We start from the raw sequence: 19,372 nt of genomic DNA on the forward strand, positions 1-19,372 counted from the left end.
TTCTAACCCAGGAAACCATTTACAATGCTGAGTGGTAACTTTATAACCAAATGACGGAGTAAAGTGATGCCTATTGTGGTGCCCTTGCTAACTGGGTGGAGAGATGCTAATGCAGTGTCCACTTGGTAACCAAACCTTCACATTCCTCCCTGCGCCTCGCTGTGGGAAGTCGCTGTTTATTGCAAGGGAACATAGATTCTCTTCAAAGGATGGCCCTGTTGGGGCGATTCTTTGTCTGCAGTTGATGGGTCTGTTCGGACAGACAGACCACGGTTACTTAACAACAACAACAACAGCTGGTCAGGTTTTGTGCTTAATAGCATATACAGTTCTCTTAATCCTGCTCTATACCATCTCTCCATTTGAATCTCTCTTTCCCTCGAGCCTTAACGTCATCTGGCTCTTATTTCCCTTTCACACTATATACATTATATCCGATCCCGTACAGTCTCGCCGCTTTCATTTTCTCCATTACATACATTGCTGCTGTTGTTTTTCAGTTCTTCACTCCTTAGCTTTTCCGAAACATTTGCAACATATTTATACAGGGACAAACAAATCCCTACTATAATATCAGCAACTAAGTAGAGTTTGTTCAATATGGCAAAATCCTAAGAAACTAAAAAGAAAATATGATCCTCCTAATTAAACAGAACTCCATAATGCTAATAATCCTACGAAACTAAAAAGAAAATATGATCCTCCTAAATAAACTAAACAGAACTCCTTAATCCTAATAAATGATAAAAAGCTGAGGCACAGCGCCATAAAGTGTATTCTCTGCCTTAACACATTAATTCAATGGGCGTTTATCATGTATTTCCTGTCTTCAGACAATTATATTAAGCTAACAGGAGACTTGATGAACTGAGAGTTAGATGTAGGCTTCAGTTGTTCCTGTTCTACTGGATGCCCTCCCTACGTTGAGAAAAATAAACTGATCTGACTGAGGGTAAAATTGCGAATGTGGCATCAAAGTGATGTAATGAAGACTTGCTGGCATCACTTTCCACTAACATTTCACTCGTTCTGTTCTTTGTAGTCATTCGTGTATTCTTTAAACCCGTGTCGTGCTACTTCGTGAGTCAGCTCTAGGGGAATGCGATCTACCTCACATGAGCGGGATTTTTAACAAGCACCACCAAGTTTCTCTTCGGCTCAACAACATGCAATACTGGCGGGATATTATGCTTTCTATAATCTCCCATTTCTATCCCCTAGGTGAATCCAAGAAACAAAGTAAGTTGGCTACTATGAAAGAAATATCATGCATTTCTTGATGAACTTATCATGACATTAGCACCTAAGAAAGCCTCAGACATATTTCGATTTTTTTTTTTTCAAATCTAGTAGCAGGCCGACAATGGCTAAGGGAATGGAGGGAAAAATGAAATTAATAGTCGAAAGTAGCACGTCTCGCTCAGGTATTGGGTTACTAGACTGACAGGAACTAGTCCAGCTCGTATAGTTCCCTGTTTCTCGCCAACTAAGAAATTTTCGAACACACTAACTTCAAATTATTTACTGTAAACCAGGAAAGCATTTACAACGCTGGGTGGTAACTTTATAACCAACCAACACGTGTTCCCTTCGTGACAGCAAGTGAGTTGGTGAAGGGTTAGTGCCACTCCCCGGAAAACAACTAACTAAAAATACGAACAAGAAGTCTCGAACCAGAACTGACCAAAAGATGACGACTAAGGACCGAACAAAGGACATGATACGGATGGCGACGTGGAATGTGTGGGGTGCAAATGATGAGGTGAAAGAAAGAGAGAGATTGTCCAGGTGCTTGAGGGTGCGAAAGTGGATGTATGTGGATTAACTGAAACTTAATGGGGAGGAGAGAGTGTGAAAGAATGGGTGTATGGATGGGGTATATGTGCGGGTATACGTGAGAATGAGAGTGCAAAAGAAGGAGTGTGTATTGTTGTGAGTAACAGGTGGAAGGAGAACATAAGAGAGTATGGATCAGTTAAGATTGTGTGGGTAAGATTGAAAGTTGGACTACAAGTGTGGCCGATTGTGTGCATGTATGCGCTAACATAAGATCGTGCAAGCAGAGTGAGAGAAGAGTTCTGGACAAATGTGGAAGTGTGCATGGAAAAGTTTGGAAGGAATGAGAGAGTGTTTTTTATTGCTGATTTGAATGGTAAAGTAGGGAATGTGAAGGTGAATGGAGTAGTTGGTGAGTGGGGTGTGCCTGCTGAGATAGATGAGAATGGCAGTGCTTTAGTGGACATCTGTGCCGGGAGGGGGTTGGTGATAGCCAATACCCTCTTCAGGCACAAAATGATCCACAGGTATACATGGCGAGTGATGAGAAGGGTGGGCGGTGAACTGAATGATAGGAAGGCAATGATTGATTATGTGTGTGTGGATGAAAGGATGCGAAGATGTGTAATGGATGCAAGAGCATATAGAGGCTAGGGGAGTGGACTTTCTGATCACTACCAGAATCAAAGTCCAAGTAAAATGAAGAAATAGAAGAAGGGAAGGATGGGAGGAAGGAGTAGATGCAAGGAGAGTGGAAAGGTTACAAGAGGATGAGAAAAAAGCAGAACATAAGAGAGAAGTTGGGTAAATATGGATAGGAGCAGACTGGGGACATGGAAGGTGTGTGCAAGATGTTCACAGAAGAAATATGTGCAGCATGTGATGTGGTGTGTGGGGTGAAGAGAAGACGGAAGGGGGTGCAAGGAACAGCATGGTGGAATGAACAGGTAAGACAGGCTGTGACACAAAAGAAGAAAGCATATAATGAATGGATGAGACATAGGGGCGTGGAAGAAGTTGAGAGACAGAAGAAAGAGTTATATGTAGAAAGGAAGAGAGAGGTGAAAAGATTAGTAAGAGAGAGTAAGAAGAGAGTGGATGAGGAATTTGGAAGGAATTTGAGTGTAAAGTGGAGGGACTGTAAGAAAATGTTCTGGAAAGAGGTAAAGAGAGTTAGATAGGGTGGCAGTGAAGTTAGTCGGGGAGTGAGAGACATAAATGGTGGACTACAAGTGGAGAAGGGAGAAAATGTAAGCAGATGGAGAGAACATTTTAAGGAACTGTTGAACATAGAGAATGAAAGTAATGCGAGTATAAGTGGCTGGGGAATGGCTGATAGAAGGAGGGAGGTGAGAAGACAGGAAGAAAGTCAAAATGGGGAAAGCCACAGGAATTGATGGAGAGTGAGGTGAAATGCTGAAGCATGGGGGAGAAATAGTAGTAGAATGGACGTGGAAAATGTGCAGATTGGCCTGGGAGGAAGGTAGAGTCCCAGAGGATTGGAAGTCAGGTATAATTATTCCTTTATACAAATGGAAAGGGAAAAAAGAAGTGTGTGGTAATCAAAGGGGCATTAATCTTCTTAGTATAATAGGAAAAGGGTATGGTAGGATACTTATTGACAGAGTTAGGGAAATAACAGAGGAATTAGTTGGAGAAGAACAAGGAGGTCTTAGGAAGGGAAGAGGTTGTGTAGATCAGATATTCATTCTTAGATTTTTAGTGGAAAAGTTTCTAAAGAAGGGAAAGGAGTTGTATGCAGCCTTCATGGATTTGGAAAAAAAAAAAAAAAAAAAAAAGCATATGACAGGGTGGCTAGACAAGGATTGTGGAAAGTATTAAGAATATATGGAGTAGACAGGAAGTTGTTGAATGCTGTGAAGAGTATGTATGAAGGTGCTAAGGCTGCAGTGCATGTGGATAGTGAACTGAATGAATTTTTCTATTTGGAGGTTGGGTTGAAACAGGGATGTGTCATGTCTTCATGGTTGTTCAATCTGTACATGGATGGGGTAATAAAAGAGATACATGGTAGGACAGTGGATGTTGGAGTGGCCCTAATGAGAGAAGACAGAGTTGGGAAACTCCCTGTACTGTTGTTTGCAGATGATACTGTGTTGTTAAGTGAAGACGAAGAGGAGCTGCAAAGCTTGGTGGATGAGTTTGGGAGAGTGTGTAAGAAAGGCAATCTAAAGTTGAATGTAGTGAAGAGTAAAGTTATGGTCTTCGAGAGAAGTGACGTCAATAAATGTAGAGTGAGGCTGGATGAAGAGGAAATGGAAAATGTGAGTACGTTTAAGAACTTGGGTAGTGTGATGAGCAAGGATGGAAGTTTGGAGGTTGAAGTGCTTGAAAGGGTACAACAAGGAAGAAAGTTTGCTAGTTCCTTGAAAGCATTGGTAAGCAACAGGGAAGTGAGCATGGAAGTGAAAAAGTTACTACATGACAGTATTGTGGTACCAACTCTAATGTATGGAAGTGAAACTTGGACCTTGTTGGCGGGACACAAGTCAAGAGTGAGAGCAGTGGAACTGAGTTTTTGAGAGGAGCATGTGGAGTCACATGGAAAGACAGACTGACAAATGAGGATGTGAAGGGGCGTTGTTGTGTGGACGAGGATGTGATAGGACGCAATAGGAGAAACACATTAAGGTGGCTTGGCCATGGGGAGAGGATGGAGAGTGAGAGACTAACAAGGAGGGTGTATGTGAGTGAGATGGAAGTGGAGAGAGAGAGGGGGAGGCCAAGGATGAGATGGAATGATGGAGTGGGGAGGAATATGAGAGAGGAGGGTGTCAGCTGGGAGCAGGGCAGTGAAATGGCGCGGGACAGGGCGACGTGGAGGCGATTTGTTTGTGGCCACCCTTTATGGGATTAAGACGTCTGGCAATAGATAGATAGATAGACTAACTTCATAAGTATGGTAAGTTGACCAAAATATCTTTGCGGAGAGGTGTGTAATATCCTTTTCTGTCCTATTACTCCCGTAAGGCCTGTGGACATCCTGCCTAGATAAACTCTTTCACCTTTATCTGTCAACTTGTCTTTTTCTTCCTTGTAGAAGTTTGCTTTTTATCAGCCTGTCCTACAGAAGAGTGACCATTCCCAACCCTCTAACTATCGCCCAATTGCTTTAATATCCAGTATTTCAAAAGTTTTTTAGTCTTTTCTTAACAAAAATCAACAGTTAAGGCACCTTTTCTATCACAACCTTCTTTCTGATCGTCAGTATGGGTTCCGCCAGGAACGCTCCACTGGAGATCTTCTCACCTACCTTTCAGACTCCTGGTCATCCTCCTTTCGGGACTTTGGCGAAAGCTTTGCCATTGCACTTGATATCTCAAAGGCTTTCGATCGACTCTGGCATGAATCTTTAATTTCCAAATAGCCCTCTTACAGTTTCTATCCTTCCATCTGCGCCTTCATCTCTAGCTTCCTTTCTGGACATTCTATAGCTGCTGTTGTAGACAGCTACTGTTTTTCTCCCATAGCTATCAGTAGTGGTGTTCCTCAGGGCCCTGTCCTATTGCCAGCTCTATTCCTTTTATTCATCCGTGACCTTCTAAGCTGTACATCTAAGCACGCGTCCACACGTGCTCTCGAACAAATCTTGACAACACGGCTGGCAACATGTTCGGGAACATGTTTGCAGCAGTATTTGGACACATGGATGCAGACATGTTTCAGTGCAGCTTCGAACACTGGCAGCAGAGGCGATAGGATAAGTGTGTCCATACTCGGCAGCTAAGACTTCATCATGATGTTGCCAACATAATCTGGACGCTGCTGTTCCCAACATGTTTGCAGCTTGTTCATTACTGTATTGCTTACACGTTGCCAGCACTTGTTCTAGCACACGTGTTGAAGCGCCCTAATCCTATCCACTCATGCATTGATGACTCTACCCTTTACCTTTCCATTTACTTCCTGCAACGTCCATCTCAGCAGTTACTTCAACCACATCACCCTTGTCTGACTTGGTTCATATCTTTGATTATGGTGAAAGTATTTTTATTGTTTCTAAAGTTATCAAAAACTCAGTTCTTACATCTTTCAACCCAACAAAATCTTCCGCAGGAGTATCCTTTAATTTTTAACACTGTCCAACTCAATCCTGCGTCATCTTTAAACATACTTGGAGTTTCAATTTGGTGGGATTTACTCTATCTTGGAAACATCTTATTACCGCTGTTATATAACATCTGCTTCCAAGAGATTATGACGCATATTGTCAGTGGTTAAGGAAGCTCTCTAACACATTTTCCCAATCTACTTATTTTGCTTATTTCACCTTAGGGTCCATCTTCGTGTTATATTACTCGTTCTAATACTGCCATATTCTTAATAGATTACGTGCAAAAGGATATTACCCAGACATATGCTTAAATAAATCTCTCCGAAAGAGGTGGTAGGGACCCTCCTAACCCGACGAGAATACTGGCCTAAGTGTGCTAAACCGACTCTGCCTTCTTTACCCCTACATATCTGCTGACTTTATACAAGGTTTTATTGGCTCCTGTGTAGAATACAAATCTCATGTGGGGAAGTTCCCCACATACAGCTCTTCTCAACAATATGAGTCAAAGGCTTTTCGTGTTATATACTCTCCTTTTCTTACTGGCTCCCTTAACCCATACAATGCTGGGCTATTTATCTATCTATCTATTGCCAGACGCCTCAATCCTGTTTGGGGTGGCCACAAATCGCCTCCAAGTCGCCCTGTCCCCCGCCATTCCACTGCCCTGCTCCCAACTCACATCCCCCTTTCTCATATACCTCTCCACCCCATCCCTCCATCTCATCCTCGGCCTCCCCCTCCCTTTTCCCCCCTCCACCTCACTCACATACACTCTCTTCGTCAGTCTCTCACCCTCCATCCTCTCCATATGGCCAAACCACCTCAGTGTGTTCCTCATAACGCTTCCTATCACATCCACATCAACACCACAACGCTCCTTTATATCCTCATTCGTCAGCCTGTCTCTCCATGTGGCTCCACAGGCTCGTCTTAAATAACTCATTTCCACTGCTGTCACTCTTGACTTGTGTCCTTCCAACAACGTCCAAGCTTCACTTCCATACGTTAGAGCTGGTATCACAATACTGTCATGTAGTAACTTTTTCACTTCCATGCTCACTTCCCTGTTTCTTATCACAGCTTTCAAAGAACCAACAACCTTTCTTCCCTGCTGTACCCTTTCAAGCACTTCACCCTCCAAACCTCCATCCTTACTCATCACACTACCCAAGTACTTAAACGTATTCACATTTTCCAATTCCTCACCATCCAACCTCACTGTACATTCACTGACTTCACCTCTCTCAAAGACCATCACTTTACCCTTCCCTACATTCACCTATAGATTCCGTTTCTTACACACTCTCCCAAACTCATCCACCAAGCCTTGCAGCTCACCTTCGTCTTCACTCAATAACACAGTATCATCTGCAAACAACAGTACAGGGAGTTTCCAAACACTATCCTCTCTCACCAGGGCCACTCCAACATCCACTACCCTACCTTGTACCTCTTTTATTACCCCATCCATGTACAGATTGAACAACCATGGAGACATGACACATCCCTGTTTCAACCCAACTTTCAAAGAGAAAAATTCACTTAGTTCACCATCCACACGCACTGCAGCCTTCGCACCATCGTACATACTCTTCACAGCATTCAACAACCTCCCATCTACTCCATATATTCTTAACACTTTCCACAATCCTTGTCTATCCACCCTGTCATATGCTTTCTCCAAATCCATGAAAGCTGCATACAACTTCTTTCCCTTCTCTAGAAACTTTTCCACTAAAGATCTAAGAATGAATATCTGATCTACACAACCTCTTCCCTTCCTAAAGCCTCCTGTTCTTCTCCAACTAATTTCTCTGTTCTTTCTCTAACTCTGTCAATAAGTATCCTACCATACACTTTTCCTATTATACTAAGAAGACAAATGCCCCTATGATTACCACACACTTCTTTTTCCCCTTTTCCTTTGTATAAGGGAATAATTATACCTGACTTCCAATCCTCCAGGACTCTACCTTCCTCCCAGGCCAATCTACACATCTTCCACATCCATTCTACTACTATCTCACCCCCATACTTCAGCATTTCACCACACACTCCATCAATTCCTGGGGCTTTCCCCGATTTAACTTTCTTCATTGCTTCCACAACTTCTATCCTACTGATTTCTTCCTGTCTTCTTGTCACAAAAAGGACTTTGTAGTTACTTGTAGAGAAGTTATATATATATGAACTTGTGGACGAGCGGTTGTTATACGTAAGTAGCTTTGTAAGTAGATAATCTTGGTTCCCTTTTGTCATGCAATGACAGGAGAGGTAAAGAATAGTATGGGACTATTTTTATTTGTCTTGGAAATATTAACAAAGTCTCTCACACACGAGTGAAGTATAAGTAGAGTCCCGCCTGCTACCTCCTGTCTCGCTCTCTCTCTCTCTCTCTCTTTTCCATGTTGCTAAGCCCTTCTCCCTACTACCTGCCTGTTCTATGGCTAGGTTCCTTCTGAGCTCTCTTTCCTAAATTCTGATGAAACAGGGGTCGTGTCACGTGTGTTACACTGTGGTTGGAAAGTTCCAGAAACCTGTGTGTGTGTATGTGTGTATGTCACTAGGCTTTGTTCCCCTGTGGTTGGAAAGTTCCAGAAACCTGTGTGTGTGTATGTGTGTATGTCACTAGGCTTTGTTCCCCTGCTATCTCGCTGACACACTACCTACATCATCTCCTGACATTGCTACTTCCTAATCTGTCGTCAGCTTTTCCTCAGATAACTTGCAAGATCATTTCCCTTTCCCAGGCTCGCATAGAGCTGTCTATCTGTCTATTTATCTATCTATCTATTATGATTTGTAAATATAATATGGACTCATAACATTCTCACCTCCCTCCTTCTCCCAGCCATTCCCCAGCCTCTTATACTCGCATTACTTCCATCCTTTGTGTTCAACAATTCCTTAAAGTGTTCTCTCCATCTGCTCACTTTTTCTCCCTTCTCCACTAGTAATCTACCATTTTTATCTTTCACTCCCCTGCTAACTTCACTTCCACCCTGTCTTACTCTTTTCACCTCTTTCCAGAACATTTTCTTACAGTCCCTCCACTTTACACTCAAATTCCTTCCAAATTCCTCATCCACTCTCTTCTTACTCTCTCTTACTAATCTTTTCACCTCTCTCTTTCTACATATAACTCTCTCTTCCGCCTCTCAACTTCTTCCACGCCCCTATTTCTCATCCATTCATTGTATGCTTTCTTCTTTTGTGCCACAGCCTGTTTCACCTCTTCAGTCCACCACGCTGTTCCTTGCACCCCCCTCCGTCTTCTCTTCCTTCCACACACCACATCACATGCTGCACATACTTCTTCTGTAAATATCCTACACACACCTTCCACGTCTCCCATCTGCTCCAATTCATATTTGCCCAATTGTTCCTCCACTTCTCTCTTATACTCTGCCTTTTTCTCATCCTCTCATCCCCACTATGGCGGCCTATTTTCGATTTTTTTTCTGGTTAAATGGGCTTAATACATCTATATAAGATTCTTGGCACTAATGAAAGTAATTACTAAAGCCATATTGTTGTTGATTAGAGTCAGGCTTGTGCCACTCTGTCTCTGAAATCTTCCAGGCTACTGAGAAAGAAGAGCAGCTGTGAACTTGTGAACTGATTTTGGAAGTTTTTGCGGGTAAATGAGCATAATACATCAATATAAGATCCCTAGCACTAATAAAAGTAATCACCAAAGCCAGACAGTTGGTTGAATCGAGTCACTTTGGTGCCACTCGACCTCTGAAATCTTCAAGATTACTGAGAGAGCAGAGCAGCTGTCAGCCTGTGAAGACAGTCACTCACCTCCCGTGCTCCTAAATCAGTGTTGTATGCGTAGTGGAGAAATGTCTGAATTCGAGATAAGTTAACATTCATTTTACTTCAGTTGCTTGCAGTGACTTCTCAGTGCTACAGGACTTAGATCTACGGCACTGGTGTTTCTGATGAGGACGTAGATCTACTGTACATCGCTAGTGCAGTACGGGTTAAACATCTGTCTCTTCACCGCACTGTTGCATTTTCATCTCTTTTCTATCGCTATGTTCATTGCTCATTGCTCCTCTGAACTGTCTGCTTGTATCCTTCCACTACTACGGCGGGCATGTAGCACCAGTTTAGCAACAAACTTTCAGCCCTATTTGTCACTTCGCTGATGCAAGAGTTAACCGTTACTCCCAGTCCTTCATGTATGCAAGAGGTCAGCTCTGGAACTGTCTACCTCTGTCTGTATTTCCTACAACTTATGATCTCCAGTCATGTAAATGCAGTGTGTCCAGGCATGTCGAAATTAGAGGATCTTAAACTTAGCTGTCTGCAGTCTTGTTTTTTTTGTTTTTTTTTCTTGGAGGGAACAATCTTGTGGGTTCCTGGCCTTTGGTTCCTTCTTTTTTACATTTAAAAAAATATGAAATAATTTTGCAATGGTTGCTAACTTGACCATATTGCCGCATCCCAGAGACTGTTTTCTAATCCCTGCTTGCAGTCCAAGAGTTAAGCAGTGTAACGATTTTTTTTTTTTTTTTGCTAAATATGTATTGCAATTGCTGTGATATCAGAATATGTTGTTCAGCAATCCTAAGACACATCCGTTCATTACTTGTTTGCCGTTACTGCACAGTTGCCTAAATAATCGCTATCTAGTTTTATTGTTCGAGTGAGTGAAAAGAGCGAGAACACCAAATTTAGACACAGTTTGGACCCGCAACATATGTACCCGAGCGAAAGATTTATCGCGTCAGCAAGAAATGGGGACAAGGGTCGGGAGGAAAACTGTAGTACAGTAGCCAAGTGTTTTCGATATCTCAGCCAATTTTTAACTTACAAGAAAGATTGACACCAATTTATAGGTCGTATAAAAATCCTCAATCATTTTCATTTCATAGACAACCCGTACTTCCCAGTAGTTTTTCTGTAAATCGAGGAAACATTTTCTTTTTTCTTTTTTTAAGTAGATGAGAGTAATAGCAGGATGCACAAGAAGTAACGGTCTAACTTTGCAAGAGTAGCATAGCAGTATTTTCCAACGATTGCTGAGAGAGTTGGTTGTAGAAAGTGTGAGGGAATATTTTTGGTGTAATCTAATAAATTCTTTTTAGTATTTTAAGGTCAGGAAATCAGAGGAAGATGATGAGACACAGGAGACAATATTCAGCACTGCCTGACATGCTAGCTCGCTCGTTCGAACACGTTGCACCATTTCAGTGTGGACTCCTATTATATGTTGAATATCTCACTAGGTTTAAGGGAAATGACTTATAAGCTCTGTACACATAAAATGCAGCATTAAAATTTCCCACACTTTATTGAGGTGTGTGAAAAATAGATTTTCAATGTCAAAAGCTAGCTTTTGTTCCGGTGATATGAAAGAGAACATGTATAACGCAGCATCATCCTTAGTATTATGGGTATAATTCACTTAAATTCAGGAGTTTTTGTTTATTGATAATATGACTTTTCGTTTACACCACTGAAAGTTTTAGCATTTGTGTGTGTGTGTGTGTGTGTGTGTGTGTGTGTGTGTGTGTGTGTGTGTGTGTGTGTGTGTGTGTGTGTGTGTGTGTGTGTGTTTAGGCATGTATAATCGTGATGAATTTCCAAGCTTGTAATTTTTTTCTGCACTGCATCAAAAATGATAAAACTAAGCAGAGAGAGTGGGGTAATATATAAAATTCCAGATCCTAACCACATGTTCTGTTTTAAACCATATATCCCTTCTTCACACCAAAGCAAAGGCTGGAAATCTATATCTTTTTGTTTGATTAAATTGTATGTTGCAGTCGCCCACTGGGCTTTGAGTGTTCAATGATATCTCTCAAGTTTCATTTAAGTAATTCCATAATAAAGGTACAAGAATGACAGAGAAATAAATAATTATTAAATAATAATTTTGGAGTCGTGGATTATAATGTTGTCATTTCAGAAAGATTTTGTGTATTTTGATTATACCACTGCTAAAGTTTCATACTCCTTCCATATTTTTCACCAGTTATTCATTTTTTGATATATTCGAAAGTAATAGCAAATTATTCACAGTATATACAAACAAACAACAATGTAAGTTATATTAACTTTTTACGGTAGTAGATATAATTAAGTTTTACACTTTCCACTGATTATAACAAACGATTATAATTAAAAGCCATAGAAAAATATATGCCCCTATCTGTTTAGAATTTTTAGAACTGAGCAATAACACCAAAACCATGTTCTGAGAAGAGGCAGTGTTCAGGTCAGAATTTTCCATATTATCCATACTCATAAAGTTATGGTACGCATACTTTTTTTATAATTATTGTAAATTATAGAGTTTTTTAGTTATTCTTTTGCAGGGAAGACTAAAAGTCATGATTAAATAAATAAGCCTTTTTAAAATTTAAATCGTCTATCTGAACAGAAAAGGAAAACAATATAAATGTACAACAAAATACAGTCCTGACGCAAACACTTCCATTTTTTTTTTTTTCCATGCACGCGGTGTATCCGACCTTATGCTCTAAAAAAATAAATAGCTAACCTGATTAGCTACGACACTAGTCACCCTCAGAGTAGACCCCTTCGGACTTAACATGCGTAGCCCAGCGTTCTTTCTACTGCCCGAAACATTTTCAAAGTTGGTTTTCAGTATTTCCTGCAGGTATTTCTTGCAATAGTGATGGTCTCTGCTCTCGGATGAACGTTGTTCAAGACATGATGGTGTGTGGAAATTGCAATCCAGACTTTCTGAAGACTGTTATCAATGGAGATGAGACTTGGGTGTACGAGCAGGACCCAGAAACCAAGGCACAGTTGTCCCCCTGAAAGCATGGAAGGTCACCTCAGACAATGAGGAAAAAAAAAAAAAAAGGTCCGCAGCGAGGTGAAATACACACATATGTTGACATTTTTTTTTTTTTCGACTACCGTGGTGTTATGCATCACGAATACGCACCAGAAGGTCAGACTGTCAACAAACATAACTACCTCAACGTTATCCGTTGCCTTGGTGACACAGTTCTGCGGAAGAGACCAGACCTTGGAAGGCAGCAAGTTGGAAGCTGCACCATGATAACGGCCCTGCTCATTTTTCATAAATGATTCAGGAATACTTGGCCAAGCACAAGATCCCGCAAGTCCAGCAGGCTCCCTACTCACCAGACACGACTCCATGCAAATATTTGGTTATTCCCCAAGCTCAAAACTCCACTGAAGGGTTCCCGATTTGAGACGAGAGAAGAGATCATGACGAATGCGACGAAAGCACCTGCAGGAGATACCGATACCCGACCTAAAAAATTGTTTCATGCAGTGGAAAGAATGCTGGGCTATTTGTGTCAAGCCAGGAAGGGACATTGGTGGGGATTAGTGTCATATTTCAACAGGTTAGCTATTTTTTTTTTTTTACAAGCCTAAGGTCAGATACCTTCTGAACAGACCTCGTATCTAATAATTAATAAATATTTTTTGGTTAAACAGTTTTCATTTAATTTCTCAGTAATAGATGAACCCCCTCCCTTTTTTTTAGGTTAAATGGTATGTCTGTATTTTAAAAGTTAACAATAAAATTGCATAGCAATATAAAATACAGTACTCACCAATCCTGATGCAAACACTTCTCCACTTCTTCATTTATTTATTTATTTATTATTAACATTTGGGCTAGGATACTCCCAGGAGGTCTAGTCTCTGACACGGAGTAGGTCCACGCACCAGGAGGCTCGGAGGGTGCCTGCAGCGTAGTCCGTGCATCTTCTTCCTTCTCATAGTGACACAGTACATGACTGTTTCAGCCTTTCATCATTATCAAGCTTATGTTCCCTGGAATCTCACATGGGAGTTTTTTATACATACTACTTGGAGTATGAATACAATAAAAGTGAGTTTCGGATTAATTAAGCCACAGTGATGTCGGTATTCAAAAGCAATCAGTTATTCGGAAGTGATACATGAACGTTGTAATGCTGACTGATAACCTAAACTCAGAATAACTAGTTAATGTACAAGCATACTGAATATTCTGTGATTATACGGTAACTGAATTATTAGTACGGTGGGGCCTGGTTACTGAGCTGATATTTTGGGCTTTGTGGTATAAAACTGGGGTTTACTGGGAATGCTTCTTTTCAAAAGGGTTGGACTCATTATGACTGTTACTGAGTTCTTTGTTCGATTTGTTCGGGGTCTTATGTTTCGTGTTCCGAAGCTTATGTTTAAAGTCTTTTAGCAGCTTAGCCAGACAGATCCTGGTTGTATCTGGATAAACACCTACCTGTGTTTCTTGCTAGGTTAAGCCTAATGAAAGAAGGTACATTTTAAGTCTACCTTATGACAATTTACTTAGCGAAGAAAATTCTTTTATTCACTGCCGACACCGAGACCAAGTTACTGAAGTTGGAGACGCTGCTATAACCTGAACGTTTTAACCCTTTAAACGCGGCCGTGTACACCCGATCCCCCCCGTGTGGCGGGGTTGTAGCGGGGTCTGAGTACCTGTGGGAAAATATTTGCCAAAAATCAGAGATTAACCCTAGAACATTAAAATTTTTATGGCTTATATCACTTACATTCAGCTTTCTCCTGAGATAGGTGTTGAGCCTTCGTGGACTACCAAAGGACTTGTGGAGACTTGCAAAGTTGGGTAACAAAGACTTCACTTTCACACCTCCAGCAACCCGGTTTCCAGTCTACCACAGCCTCAATCTGTCACGGTACACTTTATACAACAACGTACAGGTAGTTTGGAATCCGTATTTGTACAATAAGCACTGAAAATAAGGCTACAATCAACGGAGCGTACGGCTGACATGCAGGGCGGCGGCGGTCTTCCCGTCACTGAACACACATTTCCCTTTTCACAGCTAAAAACACGTATACTACATTATTTTCCTTCATAGTACTTTGCAAAGGCTCGCTTGGCACTATTACGGCCATAAAAATCACTGTCACTGCCAGTATGGTGAAGCGGGAATGAGAAAGACCACCGCGGCGCGATTTTATTCTGCCTTACGGCAGGCACTTTATTCTCGCTCCTGTCGGCCACTCGCACTTCATTTCTATCGCTCACTTTCACTCTAGCTGTCAGTTTAGTGCCTTATTCATCAGTGTCACTGTCATTTGTTATAAAAATAATATTTTCTACACATCAAACTGTCACTGTCAGAACATAGAATAGAAAAATATGCTTTCAACTTCTTACACTGGGGTGACTGTCACTCTCAATACTTATATTATTGCTATGTACAATTATTTACACTGAAATCACTGTCACTGTCACTGCTTTTACAACTACATACACTAATTTACACTCATCAGACTGTCACTGTCAGTACGTACAGTTGCGGACATATCAAACAGAAACACCCCTTTCCGCCAGCGAGGTGGTGTGATGCTCTCGGCATCTGGTAACACTGTTAAGTATGAAACTTCACCAGGTTTCGTTCAGTCGCTAGGACGAATCGAACGTGGTGACCTCTGCCGCTGTGCGCAGTTATTGTTGGTAATAGAATATATAAGCAATGTTCCCCCAGAAAATATACGGATAATAGCATGTCATTATTACGGTTATTTTTTGAAACTGTCACACAGTACACCCTCTACATAATGGCAGGTATAAGGAATGACATGGATTTCATGATTGGTTTAGTTTCGAGTCATGAACCATGCAACAGTTAACACTTCCTTCTATAAGTCAGTTGTCAGGGTCCCCACAACTATCAATGAACAAAAAGTTATCAAGACGCCCATCCTTACAATCGGGAACATGACATTGGTAATGGTAGACGTCTGAAATCGAAGCAATTTCACTACATACAGGAGGTTACACTAGGTCTACAAGAGGCGGCAGGGTGGGGGTGGGGGACCTGAGAGACAACAGAAGGGATGAGCGTGAGGAAGGGGACAATAGTGGCCGAAATGAGAGCTAGATTAGAAGGGTGATGAAGTAAGGGGCTTGGACTTCGGTAAACGACAGGAACTACAATTGTACGGAGAGTTTACAAGGTGATGACTGGGCCAACTCATTGTTTCATGGAGAATATGGCATTTTATAGTCAGGCCATGAAACGTTATATTGACGTGGCCACGTGTAATTAATTGACCGTCATGGTTTGGAATTCAGGACACTTTCCACTGGGTGGCTCAGCACCCTGCATTATGAGTATAGTGACTATTTGTTAATGTGCAAATATATGACACGTCCTTACAGTTTGTCAGATGTTACAGCTGTTTTCATAGTGATTGGAAATTATTCCTGCAGCCTGAAGTCCCATTCACACTAGCGGACAGTGACAAGCGGACTGTGTCCACACCTGGCAGTCTGTCGGGCACGACTGGGATGTTGTCCAAACTGTGAGGAGTAGGTGCCCGGTGAGTAGGTAGTCGACAGCGCCTGAGTGTGGTATGACAATGGCCAACAGTTTGTGCGCGAAAAATAGCATTATATAGAACAATAATTCCTGGACTAAAAAAGAAAAACTACAAAAAAAAAAAAAAAAAAAAAAAAAAAAAAAAGGGTCAGTGACTGTTATTTCACCCAACAATGGGCACGGACTGCCCGCTGGTTTGCCTGTCAAACTTGCCACAAATTGATACAGACTTCTCCCTCGCGGCCGCCAGTCACTGTCCGCTAGTGTGGACGGGGATTTACATAGTATCATCATGGATGACGACTGATATCGTGAACAGAGTAGGGATAGGCCTATGTAGTTTTTTCCTTCATCACCAATAAATATGAACAGTCTGACAGCAATGAGGATCTCTGTGTGTCTCATTAATATCCGTATGGCACCGATGTAAAGTAAAAGTGGATTTATTTAACACAGGTTTATGTTACCGTTTTCCGTATGCCTTGTTTGGCTGTTGATTTTACACATTGCCAGTGGTTATTACTAATATTTAGTTTCATACTGAGCAACTGTGGTATGACCCAAGCATTCCTTCACAAATCCTGGAGCCAGTAATTTTTTTTTTTTTTTTTTTTTTTTATGTGACCGACTCTGAGCATAGGCTTCACAGCCTGCTTTCAAGGCCCAGTAGTCCTACGTACCGCACACCTCTACATGTCACCACTTCGGCGCTAACACCCACCGTCCATACTGAATACATGCTAGGGCTGTCTCATACAGGACTGGTGTATTGGTATTAGCGGGGGTATTTTTACGACATGTCGGCGGGCCTTCTGGTAGATCAGTAAAGTCTGATTTTTATGAAATTCAAATCCTTACACTGTTCCCTGCCTCAGCGGGATTTGAACCCGGGTCCCTCAGAACTGCAGGCCAACTCTCTACCGATTGAGCCACCGCCTCCCCCTGATGGAACAAGGTTGTAATGTCTGCAGTTTTCCAGTCTGTGCACGTGCATATTACATCAACAAAGCCATTAGTTACAGAAATCACTTGTATTAAACGCAAGCACACAATTTATCTCCAGTGTTTTGTTAAACTAGATAACCGAATAGTGTTCACACTGTATGAATGTTCAGGATACGCATACGAGAACTGGGGTCAAGCAGGGCCGTTGCTAGACATTCACGACATACGGGGCTTAAGTTAGAGTTCTGTAGAATCACAAGCGACGAAGGCACGAGTTCTAGGTAGGCCTGGGGGTAGGCTCCTCCAGATTTTTTTTTTTTATTCAGACTATTATTCTCTGACAGTATTTCCTGCCATCTGAGAGCAGTTGAACGAAGAAACCAGTCTAAAATAAAGTACTGCATTTTGTTTTATCAAATAAATTTTTAAACATTTTTTGGATGTGTAATGGTGTGTACAGCAATGGAAGTAGTAGGCTAACAAGTGTCCGGTGTCGTATAAAATCGTACAGACATTACGGTAATTATGGATGGAATTAAATACAGTATAGCTTGATTTTTATATAATTTTATTTCCTGATCAACACACACACACACACACACACACACAGTTTCTGGGCTACACAAAAAAGATTCAGGGATAAAGCCCCGAGAGTCCACCCCTAACAACAGCCCTGGAGCCAAGACAGCTATATAGGCGTCCACGTCAGACGGTCTCAGGTGAAGGATGCCTAGGCTACTAACGAGCATCACGCGGAACCTGAAAAAGATTTCAGTGCAATTAATCCAAGTAACGGAAAAAAAATACGTTATGTTTATGGAAACCAAGGCAATACAACTTGTATCATGCAGCAGACAAGGGCAACCGTAGGCATGCGTTCCCCATAAATTTCTGACTTGTGTAGCACTGCCAACCTCTGTACAAACACACACACACACACACACACACACACACACACACACAATGAATATATATATTGTTACGGTTTGCGCCAGCCCGGGGCTATTACAAAAAGACAAGTCAGCCTTAGATGATCGGCCTCCACTGCGTTGCAAAAATAACGCAGACCCCGGCACTGACACTCCGCAAACTAGAGAAAAAAATGCGCAACGGAAGAATACTTACTTAAGAACGCAACACTCTGTACTGTGATAGTAAAACGGAACAGCCTACCTATAGATCTAGCCTACTATCGTCACTACCGGAAGTAATACCGCCCGAGACAGTATACAGGAACACCTCCCACTTACTTCCGGTGGTGACGACTTTCTACTTAACCCGTGTCCAAGGGGGAACGCAGTTAATAGCTCACGATGGTTCTCACTAGCCTTGAGCAAAGAGATGGGATTAACTGTGTAGGGGTTAGGGGTGTGTGTGTGTATGTACGTGTGTTGGGGAACGTTAACAAAGGCAGCGAGAGGACCACGGTGAGCCAGACTGGCCCTCCAAAGACAACAAGGTCACAAAAACAAATAAAATATCTACTTCCCTCAGTCAGCAACAAAAAGAATAAAAATAAACTTAAATTAAAATGCCAGCTCGGCATAAAAATAACTGGGGAGAGAGAGAGAGTGTACAAGCACCCGATACTAAAGCTGGCTGGGAAGAGACTGGCTGATCAAGGCTCGCGCAGCCAAGCGCGAACGCATGGATCAAATTAATTAATAAGAACTTATATTCGTGCCCCTCTCTCTCTACAATAAATTGGTACTTCTAATGCAAGCAAAACATCATTAAATATACTGGTAGCTCACACAAGACAATCAAAATATATACTGGTAGCTCACACAAGACAATCAAAATAATCAAATGCATTCTCAGCATGGTATTAAATAAAATTGCCCTCAGTGGCAGGAACGAAAGAAACGAAAGAACTTGTAACACTCGCTAATGTAAACTCCGCGAATGACACGGATACATACTGCATAATCCCCTAGCCCAGCTGTAACGGCTGCATCCGTGGGAACGGAAAGGCGGACAACGTAACACGCCCTTCCCCAAGGGAAAATTTTGAGCCCTGGATCAAAATTTTCGAATCAAGACCCTGACCCCTCCCTGGATAAACAATCAGCAATTACGTTATCAATCCCCTTAATATGCTTAACTTCTAAATTGTACTCTTGCAAAAGCAAACTCCAGCGGGTCAAACGCTGGTTCTTAAATTTAAACTTGTTCAAAAACTGCAGGGGATGATGGTCTGAATAAATCTTGATCACAGGGCCAAAAGGGG

The 19,372-nt window shown here is 41.7% G+C and overlaps 1 protein-coding gene across 1 annotated transcript in view; it reads left to right on the forward strand.

Moving 5' to 3' along the window:
- LOC145396991 (glutamate receptor ionotropic, NMDA 3B-like) overlaps nt 1-16,184 on the forward strand; it is a 114,386-nt gene extending 98,202 nt beyond the window's left edge. Inside the window, exon 10 of the mRNA XM_080270217.1 lies at nt 16,089-16,184. Within this exon, the coding sequence (XP_080126343.1) occupies nt 16,089-16,184 (96 nt within the window). The remainder of the gene's footprint in view (nt 1-16,088) is intronic.
- The last annotated feature ends 3,188 nt before the right edge of the window (nt 16,185-19,372 follow it).

The sequence above is a fragment of the Coenobita brevimanus genome, chromosome 40, assembly GCF_032717465.1.
Source record: "Coenobita brevimanus isolate Jiangsu-jjx chromosome 40, ASM3271746v2, whole genome shotgun sequence".
NCBI classification, from domain to species: Eukaryota; Metazoa; Arthropoda; class Malacostraca; order Decapoda; family Coenobitidae; genus Coenobita; species Coenobita brevimanus.